This window comes from Lineus longissimus, chromosome 12, assembly GCF_910592395.1.
Source record: "Lineus longissimus chromosome 12, tnLinLong1.2, whole genome shotgun sequence".
Lineage (NCBI taxonomy): Eukaryota > Metazoa > Nemertea > Pilidiophora > Heteronemertea > Lineidae > Lineus > Lineus longissimus.
Window position 1 is genome coordinate 13894986 of NC_088319.1, and position 25380 is coordinate 13920365.

The following is a 25380-nucleotide window of genomic DNA, read 5'->3' on the forward strand; positions in this document are numbered from 1 at the left end:
TATCGGTTAACATGGGCCTAAATCTCCGCAAATAACGTTAGGGAAATTCCTAACAATTTTTCTGCCTAATGTATGAACTAAGACAATCCTCGCTGAAAAAAATGTGCAATATTCTAGCTGAGAGCAATACCTCCCCATTTAAACTACCGCCCGCAAACTGAGTCTGAGTAGTGCTTATTCGTAGGAGACGATGCATTAGTTGTACTTAAAGATAATGAAGACTAAGTACATGGAAACTATACTACGTACAATAGGGGGCTTTTAAATGATAAGTCGGCTCCTGTATAATTACCATTGCTCCTAATGGCTCGTTATTGCTTGATTTTTTCCACAACACACACCCCACAATAAATTTTCTCATTGAGTATTTCTTCGGCTAATATGAAATGGTATTTAATAATCGAGTCTCAAAAAATTATTTTCGTCCGACACTTTTGTTTTACACTTAAACAGTTCAAAACGACTCTGCTTAAATGAATAACAGCGAAAAATCTGTTGAACTGAAATCTTTCAAAATTAGTATAATAAACTCACATTTTGTTTAAACGCGGATGCAGAATCAGTGTGACGTCATGACCGGGGCCAGTGACCAACCATCCTACGTCAAGGCTACGTCACCAGTTTATAGAGTGATGAACATCGGCGAAGTGGCCGTTTCTGCAATGATAAAAATGAATACAATTAAAAACGATGTCAAAAGTATCTCAAAGCAGAACCAGGTAGTATTTCACCTTCTACCTTGCAAGGAGGTAGTTTTTAAACTAACTTGTTGTATGGAACTATGCTTTGAATCACACGATAGCCTATGCGAATCGGCACCAGGTGGAAAGGTCATTCGGTCAAGGTCACATTTTTTATAACGATCGTGACCTCTATATTATGCTCTTTGAGAGTTTAACCTGAGACAGCATAAACCTTGTTGACACAAACGCTTTTGAGAATGATAAGGGTGGTACAAAGGCCTCAGTGGCCTCAGTAGGTCTTTCCACCACTCGAACACTTTTAGGGAGTGCACGTTAAATAAGCAAGAGCTACAGCTATACATCCGTAAAGAGACAACAAATATGTTTCTGGTGAAATTAACGTGCAGAGCATGAAAATATTCTCAGTGGATTTCTTACTCAATGGACCTTTCTCTCTCCAAGACACAGGCTAACCTTAACAATTTACCCTTTAGGATAAGTGCCAGTTCCAATCATGAAGAAATTATCACGGACGAGTGTGGATATCATTCAAGGTTCTGCCGAGGAATGATCGACTACACAAATTGCAAGATATGGAACCGTGTTCTTTACAAGGTGACGAGAACCTGAATGGCCGGCAACAGAGCCTGATTCGTCTTGGCTAGTTCGATATTTCGAATATTGGAAAACAGAGGAGAGGCGATCTTCTGCTTTGTTCAACGGGAATGCACCATGTTGTTCTTTTGAAGTGGAAATAAGGAGGTCGCCAATATCGTTCACTCAAATGCGTTTCAAAGGTTAAGAATCCGAGAGGGTTAAAGCCCTCAAGTGGATAATAAAGGACGATGATGGTGAAGAACAGAATAGCAAGATGCCAAAAGCGCGCGACAGCCAGAAACAAACATTAAGAGAACTCAAAAATATAAAAGATAATCTGACCTTTGACCTCCTGCTTCACCTCCTGCTTGACCTCGACTATCTCTACGTGACCGGCAAGTCAGCGGTGATACTAAAACATTGAACGAAAAATTTGACCACCGGACCACCGTCCGGAGAAAGAACTGGCTTGGGCCTGGATGCGTTGCTGAACTCTTCATCCCTGCGACAGACGATAGAATGAAGACAGACGACAGCAATCCGCTGCACCAGATACCAAAATGACCAAGACAGATACAAAATAAAGTGGGATGGAGGTTGGGGTATATTGGATATTTGCCTACGTACACTTGGCTTATATGTCTGAACCCTTCACCTGTTTGCCACACGCCAGCTGAACTTGTTCGCCGCGAGCGGTAAACTTGTCGCAGTATCGAATTTGCAATGAAACCTAATAAAATGTGCTGATTTTTCCACCTTAATGTGAAAAACATAAGGTACACAGTGTCATACATTTCCTTCCGTTTGTTACCATCAAAGGCAGGTGGAAAGAGTTAAAATGTCATAATGCTCTTATACAAGGATACGGATGTGTTTCTTTGGTCTTGCTTGGTCAATATTAACGAATTATCAGAATTTTCCCGTTTTGTATTGGCAAAGTTTGAGTAACCCTTTGTAACGAATTTTAAACACGCCTCAAGATAGGTTTTGTAAGATAACGAAGTTTCCTGTAACAAGATTATACTTTTTATCGTTCTTCATCTGATAAAAATAAATTGTAAGTAAATGGGAAAAAATACGCCGATTATTAATTTAAAGAAGTCTAAGCTTGTTCACGGCCAAAGGAGGCTTCGTTTCTTCTCAATTCTTTCTTAGCAGAGCTGTTGTTCACAATTTTTCTATAAGCGCACATTTCATTTTACTTCGTTTCACGACTGCGCGCTAACTTTCCCTTTGAGATCGCTGTTAAATCAGGATGCGAAGAGATAATGGCATTTGTAATGAAATGTCTTTGTAAAATTGAAGAAAAAATCTGAGGACATTTTTCAACACAGGTATAGGCAATGTCAGGATTGCTCATATACATGTTTGGTAACAATCCCGGGGTAGAGTTGTCTTGCTTGGCGTGGCAAATTCCGCCGCAAACGATGCTTGGATTGCTATTTTCAACATTTAAAGTTTTGATTCAACGTATTCTAATGGTGTCTTCAATTGTTAAGTAAATACAATGAATTCGATCTGCGTTGAAAGTTTGCACTGCGTTCGAAATAGGTAACCTTTAGAAATCGCACGAATGCAAGAGCAATTATATTATTACTATCTCGGGCGATATATTGATTCAATTGCTAAGACGGTGTTGTCCATACAGGAAGGGGAAACATGATTCGTCACATGACGAACATATAATGCTTTGACGCCGCAATTTCATCTCCGTCATGTCCGATAGCCTCCGGGGAGAGGCCGGCACATTAGCCTCAACAATAGCCAATCTGCTGAACAAACACTAAAAACCGCAAAACCCGCACCTCCATTACAGATTAGTAATACGGCTTTGAAACTATATATGGGTGCCACGCGCCTCCAGTTGCACCCATGCGCCTCCGATCCCTATGATTCCGGTCCCTACGCCACAATAAACCCAACTGTTGCTCGCTTAATAGTGTTTATGGGCGAAATGGATAAAGTCGTTTTCAGCGTTGATTTTGACATTCTTCGTTATATATGAAAAGAATAACATCCATAAAGTATCATTTACAGACAATCTACATCTAAACTACAAGACAACATCTCCATCCACATAATTATAACTATACGCACTATTACTATTTTTAAGGAGCTAACATGTGGGGGTTGGTTTTCTAGAAACACTGAGCCATTTATCGTTTACTAGGTTTCAAAGAACAAAGCTGCAATTAACTAATTGTAAAATATGACTTGCTAACTGTTATCTTATGTCGAGATAAAAGAAGATTATGCGCGATCTAAACATGTAACTTTGAGGAGGATGAATTGGGGGATGCTGTGAGTGGGATGATTCTGCCTTCATCTTAGAAGCGATCAGCCTATGATGCTGGGTCTACTTGTCAATTTAGCAACGTCCGGTATACACGTATGGCTTTTGATTAGGTGGTTGCGCCTTATAAAAAGAAGCTAACAGGCAGATGTTAGCCTAGTTAGACCATTTATATTTGCAAATCTAGATCTGTATTTAGAACTATGTACCAGGTTCCGAATCATGCGTCTATCGAAAGAAGCTGTTAAATAAGAAAGTAACTATCAATCTCTGAGTTTTCAGAAAATTGGTAAACAAATCCTCAAAAGAGAAAAGTATAAAATCTCTGCATTTCCCCGAAGACAGCACAACAAAAAACGACACCCTACGGCTCAGAGGATTTCTCCACACCAACAAAATAACCCAAACAAATTTTTCTTTGCAAAAAAAGTTTGTTTTTATTTGCGCTCTCATTCCTTGTCAAAACTGTTTGTAAAAGTAAACCTTTTTCAGTTTCCCACTTGGCTAAACACAACTCAACACTTGATTTTTTATGTGATTTCGCCTTGGGTTATGGTGCGGTTACAATTCCTTGCCCTTTTAAAGTGTCTTGTTGATAGCAATTCAAGAAAACATTTGCCTGGTTCACAAACTTTCAAAGTTGATATTTGAGGCTACCGGTAAATAGGCATTTTCTCCCTCGGTTGGTTACTGCAAAATTGGCAAAGGCAAGTTGTAATCAAATACATAAAGCTGGGGTATCATAGTTTGATTTCAAAGCCGTGATCTGATAACGTTCATGTCGCTTCTTGCTACTTTCTTCTCGCGAATTCTAAGAAGTCACTCATCGACTAAATTATACCACAGGTTATTTTTCCAAATTTACCATATCAAACTCAAAGCAGGGATGAAGCTCTCTCTCTAGGTAGCTGCTCATGTGGTAAACGGAAATTTAGCTGTTAACAGTATATATGGCTAGAAAAGCTTTTACATAGGATAATAAATACTTCTGTTTATTCCTCCTATTTAAAGAATATTTACAAAATTTTCAAGTGAAAAGAATGAAAACAAACGGATAATTCAGTAAACAGAACAAAAGTATACATCGATACGTGCATGTGCATTATACACAGTCGGTCAGGTAAACTCAAGCGGTCACAATGGCGACTTTTCAGTTGAACTTCCAGCCGATTGCGGCTGTTCTAAGGAGAGACCTATTGGTATCAAAGTCTCGTAATTGTCCAGCTGCCTGCCCAGTAAAGACTCAGTTAGCTGCCTATCGTTCATTTGTCATAGCGCACAAAGTTGCTGGAATTACATAATGTATATCACTAGGGCCAGTGTTCAAGAACACTTGAAAAAAGCAATTGCGAGTCTTTATTTTTTTCAAGGTAGCATTCCCAACACACAATACCCATACCGGTTGAAAAAGCAAGAAGTAACACGATTTCTTTTATTGGATTGACAATTAGACCTTGGACATAACGAAATTTCCTAGAATAAAACGAACAGCGAACACACAGTATGTCATTTGACGTAATAGAATTAAGTACGTATATCCATTCTTAAACGCTAACGAGGTATGGCAGGATTCTAAAACGATTTTCGACATCGCATGTCAGAGCCGATATTGCCGCAAATTAAGTTAAACATGAGACTCGGTCGATGTAAAATTATGAAAAATCGTCTAGTCGGGTTAATGTGCCAAATACAATTTGCTATACAAATAGTATATGTACAGGCTAAATTTGGGCATAGAAAGTGCTAATACTCTCGTAGTTTCATCTATCTAAGAGCTGTTGACTAAAACTGCTGCAAAATCAAAAGAAAGGTAAAACTGGAACGTGACATCTCAATGATGTCCAGCACGAGAATTCTTTTCAATTATGACACCTGTCAAATGGAGAGCATTTGATGATGGACTTCACCAGATTTTTCCTGATCGGCACAAGTTATACACTTACCGTCGTCAGAACTAATCTAAAGCAATGTGATTTCATTTTAGAAGTCTCGATTCAATCTCCGCGATCAAGAAAAATGGATATACTAATAAAACTCCACAATATCGATCTATCCCTTCGAAACTCGAAACGATTTCCAGTATTTTGAAAAGGTAGCACAACAGGTTTCCTCCTCGAAAACGGAAAAGGCATGTCGCCTCCGCGACTGCATGGTTTCATCATCTGACACCAGGGGTATCGAGTACATCCTTCAGGGCAGTTAAACTTTCTCTGCAAAGTATAGCTCACATTTTAGCGTTCATTTGGCTGACAAACATCTTTTATTTCGATGATCGTTCTCCCTAGATTTTTTTAACATATCCAGAAAATATTCCAAAAGCTTTGAAATGCAGCAATGGCGGAAACACAATGCATCTGACTAAAAAACCTCGAGCTTTGACAGGCGATACATTCAGAATCTGTTCACATACAATTCTAAAAGATAAGCACCTTTAGCGAATTATACAATCTTGACACAATGTGTTGCTGAAATGAACAGCCTGGCCGGCCATCTTGTAGAAATTCACCAAGATGTGATAATATCCATGCTTTTGTGGTTGATAGAGTTCGTTAGTGTGGACTGCCACGGCGGATGGTGAACCTAAAATCTTATCGACCGTCTTGAATATCACGGGAGCTGGCTGGCTGACTGTGGCAATAAGCCATGGAACACCTTGATGTGACCAATTGGGTCTCTTTACAATTAATGCTGTATTCGACTTAAAGCCGTTGACCTTTAACCAGACAAAACCCCTGTTAGCTTTTAAGCGGCGACTCGAATGGAACAGTTAAACTTCGGGATACATGGCAATGTGGACTAGGTTTCAGCTTTTGCCATTTATGCCTATACCCTTCCCATTAGCGTTTCCATGGTAACATTGTTGTTAAAAGGAAATATTCGCCTTAGAAACTGAAGAAAAAGGCATAATACCACATGATAAGTTTCTTCTCAGAACACAAAATTGCCGGAGGAAGTTCCGAAAGTTTCATAAGTTGCATTATGATGGCAAGTACACAATGTGTCGCTGCAGAAATATATACTGAACACTGTTCGCTTAACAAGTGTTGCGTTGGCTTAGGTAATTGTGACACCCACTCGATGAAACTGACAGTTTCGAAGAAGAAAAAAGAGGCCTACTGTTGTCAAATCATTTTTAATATTTATGGCAGTCGGAAATCTATAACAAATGCTTTCCATCCACAAAAAAGTGTGCCATAAACCTCAAAATAATTCCGTAAAATAATGTTGTCACAAAATCGACCGATAGATACATGTACAAAATGTACGCACGCCACCAAATGACGTCATTCACACTCACTACATGTATGTTAACTGTGGACGTCCCCCCCCCCGTTACAAATGTACCTTAAGATGACCAAATTGACCTGCTACAGCTTTTGCCTACAGTCAATCTTTAGAAGATGCTGTGTCAAAGCTTTGTTTTTCCAAAAGACTCCAGGCAATTTAAGTTGAACGGAGTAGACTTTCGAAGGATCCATCTCAATTTCGATAATTTATGGTGTAATTACCTAAAATATGCGATCAAGCAATAGCCTCTTAATCATAGCTTCCAACGAAACAGTCCCTTACGAAAAGCCAAAGACAATAACAAGGAAATAATTTCGTTTTCCCCCGGGCACCCCCGTATTTTTCTTTGTTATCTCCACCCATGCCTCAACTGAGGAGCTTGAATAAAAGCCAAGGCTATCTCGTCAAAATATTGTTCTTATTGATAATACAACATGCCTTGGAGAAAGTGTGTTTATGTATCAAATCCCTTGCTTCTTCCACTGATATCCTGTAGTCGGGGCAACCATGGCAAAAGCAAATTAACCACATGGCGACACTTTGTCGGCAGCTGAAACAGTCTAAATCTACTGATGATTAGCGAGTTTCCCCATCGCTTACGATTACGATTACGATTACGATTTGTGTTTGACGTCATCGATTTTTGGTGCTACGTCATCCCCGGCGAAATCGTCGATGGTACTTTCGTCTCGTTCTTACGAGGATTCCGGCTGATCTTCGTAAGTCGAAAAACGATTACATGGATTAGCGAAAAGCCTATTTTCCACGCTACATATCAAATTCAAGGTGAAATATTCATTGAAGAATACTTTAGAACATATCTGTCAAACATAGGAACTTCATTTAATGTGATCAACGGCGATTTTGATCATGTTTTAGCGCCGAGAAAAGTGCACCCAGAGCATGAGAGCAGAGTATAGGGCCTATACCACAGTACACCAAGTCGTTGGTGTGAATGCGGATTGAGAGTATTACGATTACGACTTTGAAATCGTTATCGTAATCGTAATCGTAAGCGATGCGGAAACTCCCTATTGTCATTTATTTCTACGACAGTCAACTTGCTTCCACTGCGTAGTTTATCGGTTCATCAAGCATCTCATCGAAAATGTATGGTCTTATTTACGATCGTAATAAACCATACTAATTATAGTTACTAATTGAAGAAACTTTATCTATTTCCGAACATTCCAAAGTGCTCAGCTTCCGACTTACTCGGGAAAGTGTATTTGATCCGTCGGCTTTGACACCAAGCCTTCAAATGGCCCCTGTATTGCAGATGCCTAGCTTTCAGTTACAACACCAAGACCATCAGACAGCGCCGCACGACCCCAGTCCCAGTCGATAACAGCTCACAACTCGCCCGAGACCAACCTGTCAGCCGATGTGTGATGAGAAGCTGCCAACAGGGTATCGCTTACCGATGCATTACTAAAAGTATCCATAGCAATTCGATGCTGAATCGACAAAATATTGGATAAATCGCCTGCTTTTACAGACTTCGGACATCAACGTACCCGAGCCCGGGAACCAATGGGCTATTGGTTTGTGAAGAATCCCGTATGCAGGCTAGGCTGTGCTGTGTTCAATTAATGTTCAAGTGAGTTTCGTCAGTAGGTCGGTACTTTGCTGTTTTGACTTTGTGAACATGGAACAGCCAATTGTCTAATGATATTGCACATGCTTTTCTCCAGTTAACTATAAAGAAAATTGCCGGCATCGCAATTTCATCACATTCTTCTTATTGCTTTTTTTCACGTTAACTTTCCGAGGAAAGTCGATCTGAAGCAATATATCATCTCATATATATTTTTACTGCAAAGCCGCGCGAAATGCATCATTTTAGTTCGGCTTTTTTTGTATTGCAACCAAAACCGACTACAAGCCAGATCCATAGACGGTATAATGCCTTACAAATCACTTGCGATATGTCAAAGGGTCAATGTAAAATACGAACTTGACAAATGAAATAGAGGTGTGCCATCCGGCCGTTCTCACAATGAAATATATCACAGAGGAAATGTCTTCCTGGCTACTTCCGGATTTCGGCACAATTTACGGCATTTTACGACATGTCGTGACACTTTCTATTGTCATATTTCCTATCATGTCTTTATCTTTCGATTTATTGTGTTTTTAGAAATCACAATATTCACATTAACCTTTTGGAATCTTTGAATTATTCGTGTTTTGAGAGGTTATCGTTTATCATAATGACACGTGGATGACGTACTGTTTTTCTTCATGACGTGTGACAAACGTTATTTTCATAGACGTTCGCAACCGACGCCCTCGGTACGCTTTCTCAAAAGTCAGTATTGTATTTTCTCTAGAGCCTCCAACATTATAAATAAACCCGCTCAATGTGGCTATTTATTCATCAGAAAGATGCAGTAAACATCCTGCATCAAACAATGGACATTTTGTACATGTTTATCAAGAAAATGCTTAACTTAATAGCCCTAAGCAAGTCAGGTTTTTTCGCAAGGAAAGCGGGTTTGCTTGTTGGTAAACTCCTGTACAAAAAACAATGCGACCTGTTTTTCATGTATCAGATGCGTTGGATATAGTTTATACAGTTCCAGAGGTAACTACATCAAAATGTACACCTTCAGGACTACGTAGATTGGAAAAACAGGCGCTGTTTGCTGGGTGGAAGATTCAACGTTCCTTCTACCAATCTCCTACCCTCGCCATTGTGTTTCAGCGTTAATTTGGTCACTCCCTGTTTAAGAGGCAAATGAAGCGCGTGTTCTCATTGGGAGATCGTGTTTCCATCCAGCGCAGTTAGCTACTGCGCATCCCCGTGCGCGAGATATCCAAGCGGCGATCCTGCGGAAGGTCGTAAAAAGCTTCTACCTCGGTGACAATACGCTGAAGGATAACTAACGAACTAATAGGGAGTATATCCATTTCCCTTCCTCGTGGTAAAATATGTATTAGTCATAGTCACTGAGTGATGGAGTTTACACTTATGTTTCTCGACATTCTTATCAAATTATTAATAAACGAATTTTTATCAATTTCTCTTGATTATTTCAAAATAACTTTTAAAACAAGGCAACACTTTGTACCTATTGCGAACTTAAGAAAACAATGTAACTATATTGGAAACGAATTAAAAACTCTTATAACCGTACAGGCAAAAAAAGATTTGGCATTTGTATAATCATACGAAATGATCAACGTCAGGTATAAAAAAATAATGCTGACGTGATATTTAATGGAACAAAAGCTTCTGGCAAACTAGGATTATTTCAGCAGAGACCAGGCGTAGATATTACCTGAACAAATAAAATACAAAACTGATGATAGTTCGTTTTTATAACGTAGGCCTAACGTGCAGTTAAAAATAACGTTTCTTTTCTCGCAAATGAAGCCAAATACATTTTTATGGAATTCATTTTTTTTAAAGCAAACTGTGAGGGTATTTCCATTATATAATGGAAATATGGAAATACCCTCACAAGTTGCTTTTAAAACGTGAACAAAACATACACTGGATCCAAAGCTTTAGCTTTAGTCAATGTTTTGACGGTTCGCGTCTAATGTTTTTTCATTGATTTATCATAATATTAAGACAGACGTAGAGCCGTTTGGCATTTTTACCGATGCCTTTCCTGGTATTACATCTCATTTGAGCAAATGTGAGCTTAAAATGTCAAGACAAACGCCCTGATTGCCCTTTATATATGAGGTTTATATTTGGACTTTTTCAAAAAGTATGTAAGAATTATGACTTCTACTACCAAGAATTCCAACCTTCCGTGGAGTCACCGCCATTGTATTTATAAGCAATACGTCACACATATAATGTTAGCAACAAACCTTATATTATATAAGTCCTTAAAGGGTGTATAGACGGACGTCTGTACCTTGTTTTCACCTTGAAGAGTGTGATTTCAAGATGACAAAACCACAAGAGTACACTAAATAAAAAGGACTTTTCTCCTTGGCACCCAGTGGGACATGTCTATATTCCCAAACAAATTCGAAGACATCCAACCTTCGCCACAATACTTCCTACGAATCATGTTCAGTTAGAATAACCCAATTTGTAATCCAATATTTTCATGGCTACGTTGGAGGGGAATAAGGTGAATCAGTTTTGCGCCATAGCGCCAATCTGTGGTTTAATCATGGGGTTTTGCCGTATCGTTTTCTCACATTCGTCTCAAATCCGAGTAACCAAATTCGTAATCCAATATGGATGAAAATATTTAAGGCGGGGAGAACTTGGGAGTGTGTTTTCTGCTTCACGGCGTTTAACACGATTTCTTGGGACTAATTCATGATTTATTTCTATAGCGACGGTAAAGCAATAAAGGATATTTTTCGGATGGTTTTGATGACTAGACTAGATGGCGGATTAACTGAATCTACAACGTAAAGCTCTTTCTGATATGAAATAATAGTTGTAGACGAGCTGTCTAGTTCCCAAAAAGCATCGCAGCAGAATGTTGTACATTCTTTCTTTAGCAGGCAGGAGAAATACCCAAGATGCACAGACTAAACGACTGATGCCAAGGGTCATCGGGACAATCTTGATAAGACCGACCCCATGAACATGTTTTGTGGGGTCATCAGGCGAGCACCACTTCTTTGCTAACTTGATACTAAACGTCAGCTTGTACTGATCTCCTAACTTGTTTCTCCTCTCAGCAGACGCGAAGATACTCCTGAAATCGAAAGACTTATTCCTTTCAATGCCGCCCACGTGAAAATGCCATAAGCACAGCCAATTATCGATCAAACACAACACTACTTAATCTGCTGCAAATCTGAGTTATTTCCTTCTACGTGTATTGTGCTTATCAATACACATGTACCATTCTTTGTCCTTAGAGACGAAAGAAAACGACCAGGGAGAAATGAGAGATCGCGACTAGAAAGCGACCAAGAGGAATGCCGAAAGTAAGAGTGATATCTATAATCCTCACTAGAATAACAATTTAGGCAAAGATTGTATCGTCTTGTCGTTCTTTCAATACCGTATATTCTCGGCCCAACAAGCCCGTTCGTTATCCAGGTGTAGAGGTTTGAGATGTCTAGTCACAGACTACTTCTAATATGTTTTTCTGGTAGTTTAGCATCATGTTTCTATCTGTTTGTAATACATTTATGGGGTGTAAAATGGACCAGAAAAAAGTTTGCTGTACATTGAAATTCAGGGGAGCATCGCGTTGTTATGACGTCATTACTACGTCAAGGAGACGTCACAAACTACTTATAACGTGTTTTTTGGGTAGTTTAGCATCATGTTTCTATCTGTTTGTAATACATTTATGGGGTGTAAAATGGACCAGAAAAAAGTTTCCTGTACATTGAAATATCTGGGGTGGCCATATTCGATTTATGGCCGCCATATTGGATTTTAGGCAAAAATCAGGGTGGTCCAGAAGCTTATTTTAAAGAGTATGCCCTAAAGTAGATAAATCAATTGAGAAAACCTTGACTGGAAAAAGGGCCATTTTTACCTGGCATGGACCTGTCTAGAGGGTGTCCGAAGAAAAAACGATGAGCTACATGTATTACGGTCATGGCCACTATAGAAGCATAGACCATAATCCGTCAGAATACAAGTACAATAGAACCACTTACCTTTTCCAGAGGGACATTTTCTACTTCTGCACCGACTTCCAACGTTGAACCCTGCCTAACTCGGTCAAGCCCCCACTTAAAGCTAAGTCCCTCTCTGATTCTGACCGGTAATGTATTGTTTATCTCTGTAAGTCCCCGAGATGGTGCTCAACATGATATATTGACCATTATCGAGACAGTCAATACGAGAGGGGTCAGTGTAAGCAGTGGATCGAGCGATTGTCCCAAGGCCACTGATTGATCAACGGACATATAGCCATCACACTATACCGGAACATTCACACTCAATCTCAGGAGACATATATCAAATGTTATAGTATTGTTTACGTTCTGGAGATCTGAAACGTTCCGTAAGGTTCCAATTCTTTTGTAGTGTCTCATCAAAAGTACTTTAACATGCATGGAATTCGTTGCGTGTTGACCAGGAATCACACCAAGCCCAGACTTCCCCAACCAGATGTTGGATAACTTATAATGAACCACGACCTTTGGCCTATTGAACCGCTCTACGTGGTTCAGGCATGTCGACCTCCATGATAGCTGTTTCCTGGGATCGGTGTTTTCCAGATTTGCCCCGACAACTCATTGATATGTCAATGGAACAGTCGGAATTAAGGCCTACATGTAGGTGCGAGCGGGCTTTGTTTAAAGACAATAGACTGAGTATTGGACTCGGCCTGGATAACGTTATTATGAACGTGGTCGTAATTGTGCGGTTCCCTTCCGCTATTTTACCTGAATTTTGGTAACGCATTGTGAAAACTTCTGACTGATCCAAATAAATGCAATATTTAGTTCTTCCAGTAAGTACCATCATTTGGGGAGACTTTGAAAAATGGGGTTATATAGAAAAAATATTTCATTCTGATCACCATTCCACTGGCCACTCTATAAAGCTTTATCTGATGAATAGCCTGGGAATAAAGCCATAAAAACGACTGATGTAAAACATTGTTTAAATGAGAAGCAGGAGCAAAATCACAAATTCGCATTGCGTTTCGGTCAAGAACAGCTTACCAAACTGACAATGGATTGGGTAATGATGCCCCGGAAATGTCGCGCGCGTGCAAAAGGCGCAAAGCCGGCAAACATGTTTTCAATATTTTATTCGTACAGTGCGATTATCAAGGGTCATTGTCAATTGGATACTGGTAAATTGTCTGTAATTGGCAACACGATAGTCGAATAGGAATAGCACCAAGCCAACTCACCAAGACGAAACAGGAGCAGTCTTTTGATAAAGACTCTGACATGACTGAATGCCTGGGACATTATGCGGCTGTCTTTTTATTATTCACAGGCTTTCGGTTGCATCGGGTACCAATATCTTGAAGAATACCATACCATACGGACGTTTAGTGATCCAAGGTTAAAGGGCAATGTTTTTATGCGCTGTGACAGCCAAAGATCAGGGATGACTCCCGAGTGAATTAACAGGATATTGGTTGTGAATCATCTCTATCTTCATTGGCATGATAATGGTTTAGGTTGCCGTGGTCTTCTCTTCTTCCACTTCTGCAGACAGAAAGACATGGCGAAGGGTTTGTGATGATATAGGATAATTTTGTTGAAAACTACAGTGATTTCGCTTTGTAATCCTCCGACCACAGTTTCTGTTTTCTAAGCGGCATCCGCCTGCTTCTAAGCGTCTTGCCGACCCCAAAACGAAGCCCCAATAAACGAAGGGCAAGTTCGGTGTTTGAAAAAAACTATAGTCATGGTTGATAAGCCTCACAGACCCCAAAACAAAGCCCCAATAAACGAAGGGCGAGTTCGGTGTTTGGAAGAAACTATAGTCATGGTTGATAAGCCTCACATACCCCAAAACAAAGCCCCAATAAACGAAAGGCGAGTTCGGTGTTTGAAAGAAACTATAGTCATGGTTGATAAGCCTCACATACCCCAAAACAAAGCCCCAATAAGCGAAGGGCGAGTTCGGTGTTTGAAAGAAACTATAGTCATGGTTGATAAGCTTCACAGCCTCGTGGTTAACACTGAGAAACAGGATTGTATTTCTGGATGAACTAGTGTGGCTTTCAGGAACTAAAATTCCTCGTTCTTCACAACATAAGTTTCAGGCTCAATATGAGATAAATCAACCAGACCCCACATTTTTGTACACGCAATATACCCGTTGTATAGACTTAACCGCACCTTTGTAACTAACTACGCAAAAAGCTTTCGATATCTGATCGCTCCAAGGACTGTACATCACTAAATATAGAACGGAAATTGCCCCATTCGGATGTAAAAAGACTGCCATCAGAAGGTCACATATAATGGCAACAGACTGATAATCTTCAAAGCTCCTTGGTCATGAGACCCGGTCATGTTTCATGACAACGCCTCATGATGGATAAATCAATATCATCAAGCCCGCCTTTTTTTCAGCTAATTATGAAAACACCGTCTATGTAATGCGATGACACGGACAAGTAAGGAAACGCAAAATCCGGGCACTACAGCTGATCTCGCAGATACCCATGATGCTGTTAAATAGTGGAAACCAAATTGCCCACGCGATCCTTTGAAAAGAAAAACCTGCGCTTTTTCTCTTTGGACCAATGAGTTTTTTCAGGGCATTATTACCAAGCACAGTCAGACATTAATAGTTTCCGAAATAAACTTTCACATAAAATGGAAAGATATCTGGAAATTGCAAAACATAGCGCCTTTTTTCGGTTTCACGATATTTTTTTAAGACAATGAAATTTTCGTGTTTATCATTCTGACAAAATACAAAATTTCTTTCGGTTCAGCTAGTATATACATAAAAAAATCCGCGAAAATAGGACGCCCAGGAGAATTAAACCGTGTACGACAGCCTCGACGAATTTGTCAACGGAACTTTTGGAAGACGTTCCATTTTGTTCCAATGGGGGCATTGAGGAACAGAACAAATCCAACTATCAACATAACATTACCGGATGCGTGGCCAGGCCTCTGGGCTACGAAATACGTGCATCTCATATCGTGATCTTTAATGTCCATAAAGTCTTCCATTGTTGTGGTAACAGGCAGACGATGCAACTTGACTAATAACAATGGATATACCCGCTGATTCTAATAACCAAGCCATATCAAAGTAAGATAGCTTTGAAATGAGATTCCATTGATATAAGACAAAGCTACTCTTTCTTATACCAGCACGATTCATCTGCAACACTATCAGTCAGTGATATCCATTGGTTGATCGCAAATATCTTTGCAACACTTGATAGTGTTGATGGTCAAGCCGAATGAGGTAGGACGTCTTTCAAGTCTCCTGGCTGTTCCGGAGGCGGGTTTGATGACTGAGATGTTCGCCTTTGAGAACGTCGACACCGGTCTAAAGGAACGGTGTGATTGTGTTACTCCCGTTTATTGCGTGGTAGTGAAATTTATCTAGTAATGTTGTCGATCGAATGGATATTATGACGAAACGGGTTAAATGAGTAACCTTTTCTCCTCAGTGTAGAGCACACAAAACTGAATAGTACACTACGTACATGTACTTTACTTCCCTTCTAAGTCGACACAGACCAGGTGATGAGAAAAGCAAGTTTTGGTACAAGGTTATGCAAAACAAACGTTGTTTTCGTTATTCGCTTTCGATATTTGAATAAGTAGGATTGTCTTTAGGTCGTTTTTTGAAGGAGGTCGTAAATTGATGCATGGTGGATAAACGTATTGGTTAACCTTTAAAATACCTGCTTACCTTTGAGAGGAAATGACGTCACATCAGAAACAGACAAATGGCTAAATCATTTTGAGAGACGTGCGCCTGCGGCCACGCATAGCTTATTCTCACACCATTTTACCCCTCGAACACTAGGAAAGGGAGGGCCTGTTTTTTTACATTGTTGAAAAAGGTATACGCGTGTGATACCTTTACCAACCGCGAACTTCTTCTCCAATATCAAAACAGATGATTCAGATACAGTCAAAATCACACGTCACCTGCACGAAGACGAAGAGGAAGTGTTTTCCCCGGAAATAGACTCGAGCTTTACTGAGCATAGTCACTAGCAGACGGTGGACACTTCCGGTCGTAGCCATAACAGCAAAATGATGAATGGCCAAACTTTTTTCCAATCTCCGGCCCGTGTACTGTCTGATTTCTACACCGGTGATTTGTCTCGGGGTCCTGTCTGGACATGCTACGACTGAGAATTTACCATCTTAATTGATCTAGGTAAAATTGCCAGTCTTCGTGATCGATGTTGGTGGTCAAGGAGCGAAGAATCGTGACAGTTTGTTACCAATTTCACGCAAGACCGCTGCGGACTCTAGGTAAAGATGAATAGCCCAGAGTTTCCGAAAAGTGACAAAGAACGCTCTTAGGTAATAGATTGATGCTGGCCGTTTCTTTGCGTTTTCTTTTGTATATTCTATCGAAACCTTTATGTGGAGGCGACATATAAATGACAAGTTGGCAGTTGCAGTAGAAACTCCGTTAACAGACGCTTGTGCTGGACAGGACGTCATTTGTCAATCAATCTAAAGGATTAGCCTAAGTAGTTCGTTCGCAATATTTGTTACATGCTAAGGTCGGTTTATTTTACATAATTGATCTTGTTGGTATGTCGGGTTTAAAGTTGGTTCAGGATGCAACACTATTAGTAACTGCCATGTAAATGACAATACAAATGTCTGGACTCTTCCAATGTTTACCCTGGTTGACGAAGCTGCCATCTCAACCGGCAGTATTCTTGCGTTAAACATAGTAGTATTCCATGTGCCATATTGTTACCAGCATCAGGATATTATACACCATTTCATAAACGACCAACAACAAGTCGTTTGAAATAAATTTGTACTTTCGCGCTGTTTCGCCTTAAGCTTTGTCAAGTATACATGCTTTTGTCACCCACAGAGTGAAATTAAAGTTGTTTGGAACCAAGCAGCCATGGGCTTCGCACTACAGCGTCTCATACAGTAGTGACAGCTTTTACTCTTTGGAAAGGACTTGAAACTGGTCAGTCTTCTCGAAGAGGAACTTGGAAAGATCATTTTTGAATTATAAATCAATCAATTCTGACTGAAAGACTTACCACCGGGCTTTTTATCAATGTTGATCTTCACCTTGTAATCTGAAAGAACAGAATTAATAAACGTTGTTATCAGTCTGAAGTTTTCATTCGCTAATCAGTTGATTGCATGGTAAGCAGAGGGCTCTGAATGTCACAACTGATGGGTTGAATGGCCTCCGCGAGCTTACCAGCGCTTGATGGCCATTCACCTCAACAAGTAAATTTGATGAATTTAAAAAAATTGCTTCGTTCAGCAAAATATTCTAAACAAACTATTTGCTGAAGAATTATTAGACTTTTTACCAATAGTCAAGTCAAACAGACGCTCAGATAGAAATTAGGATGATGTCACCAAGGTAAACACAGATGTTGTGCTGTGTATTCACGCCGGTCCTGATCCTGAAGCCCACCGAGCAAGTCCCGCAGTGTTACGTCTTGTGAAAGGAAATTCCACTAGTTCAAACACTGGGCGACCTCTTCAGTCATGTCAGTCGATTGACAGAGTGACTCTCCTTGTGACTTGTCTCCATTATCAGTCCATTGGCGCCAACAAGTATGCTTCCTCTCAGAACGGCATCCGATAACCTCTTTATGATACACTATGGGGTGTCACAAAAACAAGTGCCGATTTTTTTTTGCTTTTGTTCTCAAGGCACGATTTCTGCTTGGTCTAATTGGTATTTGTCATATTCGGAGTCCTGTCATCGTCAGGTGGCGAAATTTGCTCTATAAACTGACGATATCAATAACTGTAAGTCAATATACCAAATAGTTTTATGTTCTTTACGTTTCAGCCCCAAGTAACAAAATAAACATACACGTGTCATTGTTTTTTATTTCAGACCATATACAGGCAAATGATCTTTAAAAAACACATGTAGAGAAAATTGCATATAATGTAGCTTATGAGTAGAATCTATATCTATTAGATTATAAATGGAATCTATAGCGTTTCGATATCGAAAACCTCTATATAATAGGCCAATAAAGATTTCGAAAGGAAAACCTGTCTTCTTCATCGATTTTTTTCAAGTGTAGCTTTTCACATAGAAATCTTACCCTGACTACCAATGAATGATAGCCGCCGAGTCAAAAGTTCTCATTGCATATCTTGTTGATTGGATTTCATCTTAGTAGATATTAGCTCCATTACCAAGATATGGGCTTCATCGAGACTTACTAATGCGACCATATCAGATAACCAATAGATGCTAAGCACAATGGGTAAGGGTATACACACAGGCAAACATCTCAAGCTGAATAGAAAACTATTTGAAGAAGAGATGCTTCGATGTCTTCCTGCTTCTGCGTCGCCCTTATGAACGCTGGATGCGTCCCTCCAGTACCGATTGATGACCGTGGGGTTTTCAGGACTCGGCACTCCGTCTTGTCAAGGCACGGCGTTTGGCGCATTATCCATCCTTACCGAGGGGACTTTAGGATTGATATTCACCGCTGGTAAGTCGGCATGAGTCAATGAGAATACCACGACTTGAGTTCATCACAGGCTACTCGCGTTTTTCACGTTGATGAGCTCATTTGTCCTGGAATGCCCCAAGCGCGAGCAAACTCGGCTTTGCATCTTATCCAAAGAAAAGGACAGTCCATGCTACCAAGTATATATAAGGTCGTTGATCCATACTAGTAAAGTTAGCCAAGATCACTAGCTAATGAAGTGTCGGGTATATCGGAGACTTGATGGCCCGGTTATAAGTCCGAACACGCCTTTCATCGATGTCCCAATCCTCCTTTCCGACGGCTTTACAGCAGCAACCCTTACAAGGATTACGACCAGTTCAAACAGTACAAGCTCCAATGACTTAATTGGGTAAACACTTGTTCTCAATAAGCTCCATTACGAAGCCGTTGGCATTATCTCAAGAGGCATTGGGGCAGCATCGGGTAACATGTTTATATCTTAGAATGAGATGACGAATATTTGATATATTGGCAAAATGTCAACGGACCTGCCATGCCTGTGTGTCCGGCTCTTGAGACTTCGTCGGATTTTCTGAGTATGCAAGACCAATTAGGAATTATATTGATTGAACTCGATTTGCTGGGACACTCAAGGCAATGTTTTTTTTTCAACAAACTTTTTGGAATAACTTGTCATCGATCGAGTTGAAGTATACATTTTTTTGCCATAACATGATATTTCGGGTGGCCCACAAAAGGGAGTAACCTGCACTAATAAAAATTAATTGTACAGTATATAAAAAGTATTAGAACTGTAATTTAGATATTTTTATCCCATAATCATAATCACATTTGCGGGCTATTGAGCTCTTTTTCCACGTGCCTATGTCCCCAGTGTGGTTTCCAATCACCACGAGAGTCCTCCAAGCGCGTATTAAACGGAGCAACCTGTCAAACACGTCCCCTGCAGCTGCACCTTTCTCACGAAAAGCCAGTATTGAATACCACCGACACGATTCACGCAAAATATCATCATAGAGTAAATTAACTGGTATCATTAGAAAATGCTGATCGTAAGCTCTCATTCGAATGGTAGCGGCATTTATTTAAATAACTGCACTACGCTTACGAGGAACTTGTGAGTGCGTTGAAGCCATAACTCGACCGTAATGACCGAAAAAACAACAGATCACGTTGCCTCAACGCGTGAACGGAAATAACATCTCTTAAACGTAAAAACGAAGAGGGAAAATTAAAACAGACCACTTCAGGCAACTCGAAGCTTTCGTTTTAGATGATGAAGCGACTTCAAAACGATGCTGCTCCTAAAATAACACTTAACAACATTGGCTACTGCGATGGTAATAGGATAGACGCGGCAAAACACGTTTTTGTTGATTCGTGGCTTTGGACATGACAAAAGGTACGAGATTTATGGTCGTTTTTTTAATCATTATTTCTTTTTGTTCATCCATGATGATACTGGAGAAACACAACAAAAAAATATGTTATCGCGAACTTTCCTCAGGCGAAAGCAAAGGTGAGCTGTATCAGTGCCTCCGGAAAGTCCCCTCTGGCGTGTTTCAGTCCTACCGGAAACCAAATGTCCCCTCAGGTGTGTTTTTATAAATCCGCACACGGTCAATTTGTGACTACGCGTGCCTGCAGTTGTGGAGGATTGAAAGGATAATCTTTATTAACCGCTGTAACATGTCACGAAGTATAAAAAAGATGAGACGTTTTGCTAAGGATTATGTTTATCATTTTCAAAAGTTATCAAATTTTATTTGTACAAAAACAAGTTTCATTGCATTATACGACATGTATGCGGATCATGCAGATGCTGCCCATTGTTTTGCAATGGCGTCATATTCTTTGGCAAGGATTCTTTTTCTTCTGCATTCGGAATTCTTTTAATGCACGCGGTACGGGTATACCTGATAGCAAGACAACAGGTGAATTAGAAAACACGGGCTCGGCAGTGACAAGGCTAGTTTCTAACTATACTCGATATCATCGGCGGAGAGAATTAGCCCCCTGGGTCTGCTTTCAAAGTCAGTTTAATCCCAGGAGAAACATTTATAGTGAGATATTGGGACGCTTAATGGACGCACCGAAATGAGACCCGGAGATCAGCGATATTAGATTTTCACGGCCAGATAATGTATAATTTCTAAAGAGAGAAATCATTTTAGACGTTTTTAGCCTAATTGTCTGGTGTTATACATACATAATTATTGTAATATCAAAATGGTATTTGTAAAACATGCTCACAGAATGGGAATGGTGTGCACTAATGATAGCCCAGGTAGTCGGCGTCGTGATCCGATCAACACGGACACGTCGCTTCGATTGCAAGGTGGTAACCCTTGTGAAGCAGAGAACCACATCTATGTGTCAGAGGTACGGGTAACTCTTGATGATCTCGATACATCTGTCTCCACCTGGTCACCGAGGTCAATAATCCTAATCAGCATTCAAAACTGTGGTGATAAGCAAGCCGTACAACACTTCCATGGAGAATCAATAGCCTGAGCTGCTATAGAAGAAGAGGAAGAGGAAGAAAGAAAAGGGAAGTTCGATGAAGAAGATAAAGAAAGCGGAGGAGGAGGAGGAGGAGGGGAAGAAGAAGAAGAAAACGCTGATGTTTCCTCACGAAAAGCATCTTCTAAACTTGTGTAAAACGAAAAAAGAAGAACGAAAAACGACCGAAGATGCATCCCCGCGTGCATAGCATGTAGTTAAGTTTCTTACGACGATATCCTACATGAAGCACACGCATCTTTTTAACTAATTTGGCGATTATGATTGTTTACATCACCGTTGGGTCCCAATAAACCTCAATAAATAAGCAAAGGAGACCACGGCGCAGCTGAGGCATGTCTAAAGCACCGCCGTGATACCTGATTCGAAATCTGATTCCGTGTTCGTCTAAATCAAGTGTATATCTTCTCAATTCTGTCTCTTTATACTCTTGTAAAACAGCAAGAGCAGATTGGATGTACCTGAGGTCAAATAAGAGAAAGAAGCCGAACTGCAAGAAGATCCCCACGCACCATAATGAGTATACGGGCCACCATGCTCGGGTTCGTTTCTATGAAACAGAGAACAGTACATTGCTCAAAGGCTGACAAATCTCTTGGCGAAGAACGCTGTAAATAACCTTCAAGATCTGATCCTAATGACTTCGATCACAGTATCTCATACACTCTAAACTGACATGCAATTACTATCAAAATACCGGCAAATGTCAGTCGAATCGCTCACTTAATAAAATGATTAATTTCGCCTAAAGAGACAGTTTTGCAATTGTATTTAATTGATTATAGTATCTGTCTTTCGGAAAGCGTATGCAGCATGAGTGTGGGTGGAATTCCTACGTGCGTGGTTCAGTTATAGGATTTTAACACTTTAACCCGGCGGTAGACATATCAAAACTATAACGAGTTACTCGTACCTCACTGCTTAACAAATTAAGCAAAATGAAAATACGTCGGAAAAAGATTATGATGGCAGAGAATGAGTTTTAAATATACTCCAATCGCCATTGCTGTGTAATCACTAGTACCGTCACACGTGAGCAAATGCATATGACAGACTGCTCTGAAAAACTCAGCCATGGCCATCTATAAACGATAATGTCATGATGTAACATTAGGCTAGTAGTATAAAAACTTTCAGCTCAGACACCACCACAAACCACTCTCCTTTGACATATGGATCAACCCATCAGTCAGATGTACGTTGCCCTCAATCCGACGATCTTTGATAATCCATCCGATCTTGCCAGAGCTGCTGATGAATTAGTGACCTAGATTGGGGATCAGGCTTGCTCAGCTGACCACGCAGTCCACAGAGAGAGAAAAGTCAGACCATGCACTCCCCGGCATTTGCGACTAATCATAAAGGTCTGACAATTCGTTCAAGCTAAAGAATTACAGATCTATCCGTGTATTTCGTGTGCATTATACTTCATAAATGTGCAGTGGTACACAGTAAGTTGAATTGAAGCAGACGCGCTTCATCTGCTTGCCGTTAAATATCAAAGATGACACGGAATTATAGAGACAAAAAACAAAATTGGTTTCCTGGAAGTATCGGCGCTTCTTCTTTTGATCCAAGTATTAAGGGATTACTAAAGGCTGTCTGTTCATTTCGTAAGTACGTTCAATGCAATGATTGGTTTTTGTCCGGTAAGCTGGAGTATCTATCAAGGAGAAAGGTATCTTTTGACTGCACTTTGGTATCTTGCTTCAATAGAGGCTCCCTGCTGACATCGAGTTAGGAGGAGCAGGGATGGATAATCAGAAAAGGCAATCAGATCAACTAGAAAAAGGGACGGGTCGGGTCGCCTCGTGTAGACGACGCAGAATCCAGGTTCTGCTCAGAGATATTGACGACAGGACCGTTGACGTGCACCCAAAAACATGTATTATTGTGTACATTGACGCAGTGTGTTGCACTTGGACATTTTCCGCTCTGTACGCTTTGTGACTAGCCAGTCTGGATGAAATGTTCAGATATTAACTTTTGTTTACCTATCTATTTTTTTGACCAACTACTCATGTACCATGTATGAACAAAGTACTCGATCTTGATTTTATACTCTAGAAGAGTTTCCTTACCAGTGGCAATATCAGGCTAAATATGGAACATCATTAGAATATCAACTCCTGCCTCACTAATCATGAGGACAGGAACATTTTTTTTTCTGCAGAAGTTAATCCTTTGATCAGTCGTCATTTATATTCAAAACATTGCCTGCTTTGTCTCCCGCGACAATCAAGTATTTTCCTGTAATTTCGGTCCAGCTCTCGCGGTAAGTGGCATAACCGGTTATAAAATGTACATGTGGGAACCACAGCCGACCAGACTGAATAACAAACACCGTATGAATAGACCCAAAGTCATACCGTACGGGGGTATCACGTCTGGCAAGAGCCAAGATTAAAAGTGCTTAATGATATTTTTTACGCAAGAGAACTATTTCTTTGTTTACAGTAAGGAAACTTACCAAATAATACCGGGTAGCAACGTGTACCTTTGGGTACATCATTACACCAATAACAACCCCTTCAATCAGCAAAATGGGATGATATCACTTTTTTTCTGAAACACTCCCTTTGATCACCAATCTCTTGTATTCAAAACATCGTCTGTTGTGTCTATCGCCATTATCCAGCATTTGTTTGGGGAGGGAGTACAGTTTTTTATCCTCGATCCGCAATTTGGAATAGAGGGTTTGGTGAAGCCTTGAGGTAGATTCGGAGGAAATCTTTAGAGACATTCTATTCAAACGCGATCAGCTGATAGTTATTGGTCTAAAACTCAGTACAATCAGTAAAAGTTTGTACACCGTCAGCCATTTCCCCTCAGCAGTTGAAGAAAACTTCGCAAGATGCGTTCAGGAGTCCAGCGATGTATTAGAGTGATATATCTTACTATTGTCGCCAATGAATCACTAAAATACATGTACATTTATATACATACGACAAGTGCGGTTCATGATGAACATCATTAACTATTTACTCATAAACCCTTCTTCAATACCACATTATTTCCCTTCTTCGCCAACGCCCAAGATAATGATTACCCAGAATGCAACAGGAGGAGCGGAAATGACCTGTCAGAAAAATGAATGACAGTGCCCTTGGATATCGATAATTGTCATAATTAATAATTACCGGGAAAAAATAATCTGAAAGGGGAAGCAATTTCGTCGAATCGGTGGTTTAATAACCGACTTAAGGGATTAATGTGACAGTATGTCGTAGCTCTGCGGCTGTTAAAATTGGGCTTGCTGAATGGCAGTGATAGACAATATGCTTTATAAAGCATCTAGCTTAAATTGAATACTCAGAACTGATCTAAGGTCGATGAAACGAGAGTGCATTCAAAAATAACGGATTTTTCTATACACATTTTTTAAAGGAAAACCTATGAAAATGAATTCTGGCATAAGTTCTTATCACAATACGGTGACCAAAGTGACACCAAGGGAATGATACGGTTACTCCTCACAATCTCCATACGACATTCAATCATAGAATCTTATCTGCTTTTCCATGTGATTACATTGTATAATCATCGACAGATTCAAATCGATGGCATTTTAGCTCTCTTCATCAAGATTTAATATTTTCAGTACATAACATTTGATACTTAAGGTCAGCCTCTTCGCCAGATGAAACTGACATTTTCTTTCTCTCTAAATCATCACTGATTTCGATGTGTTGATCAACAAACAGCTGGCTACCAAATTAAATTAGTTGATATTTTATTCACTCTGTCGGCTGTTACATTGGAAATATCGGATTGCCTCGCCGATATACTCAGAGTGGAATTGTTTTTTCCCTGCAGCCGTCTAATGAACTCTTGGGACACGAAGTACGTTTGCCGCGTAATTTGATTCCAGTCTACCAGTGATTGTGATTCAGCGATTTACGCGTGGGTTAAATTGAAAGAGAGAAAAAATGAGTTCAGACTA

General features: G+C 40.0%; 1 protein-coding gene across 3 annotated transcripts in view; it reads right to left on the reverse strand.

The window, feature by feature from the left end:
• The window catches only part of LOC135496662 (galanin receptor type 1-like), a 122840-nt gene that overhangs the window by 8186 nt on the left and 89274 nt on the right, over nt 1–25380 (reverse strand). For 2 of the 3 annotated variants that reach the window (XM_064786103.1, XM_064786104.1), the window contains 2 exons: nt 17496–17534; nt 535–657 (listed from right to left, as the gene is read on the reverse strand). In XM_064786103.1, the coding sequence (XP_064642173.1) occupies nt 535–536 (2 nt within the window). In that variant the 5' untranslated portion in view covers nt 537–657; nt 17496–17534. Of the gene's footprint in view, nt 1–534; nt 658–1622; nt 1681–17495; nt 17535–25380 lie in introns of those variants that run through there. The other variant, XM_064786105.1, reaches the window with a different exon arrangement.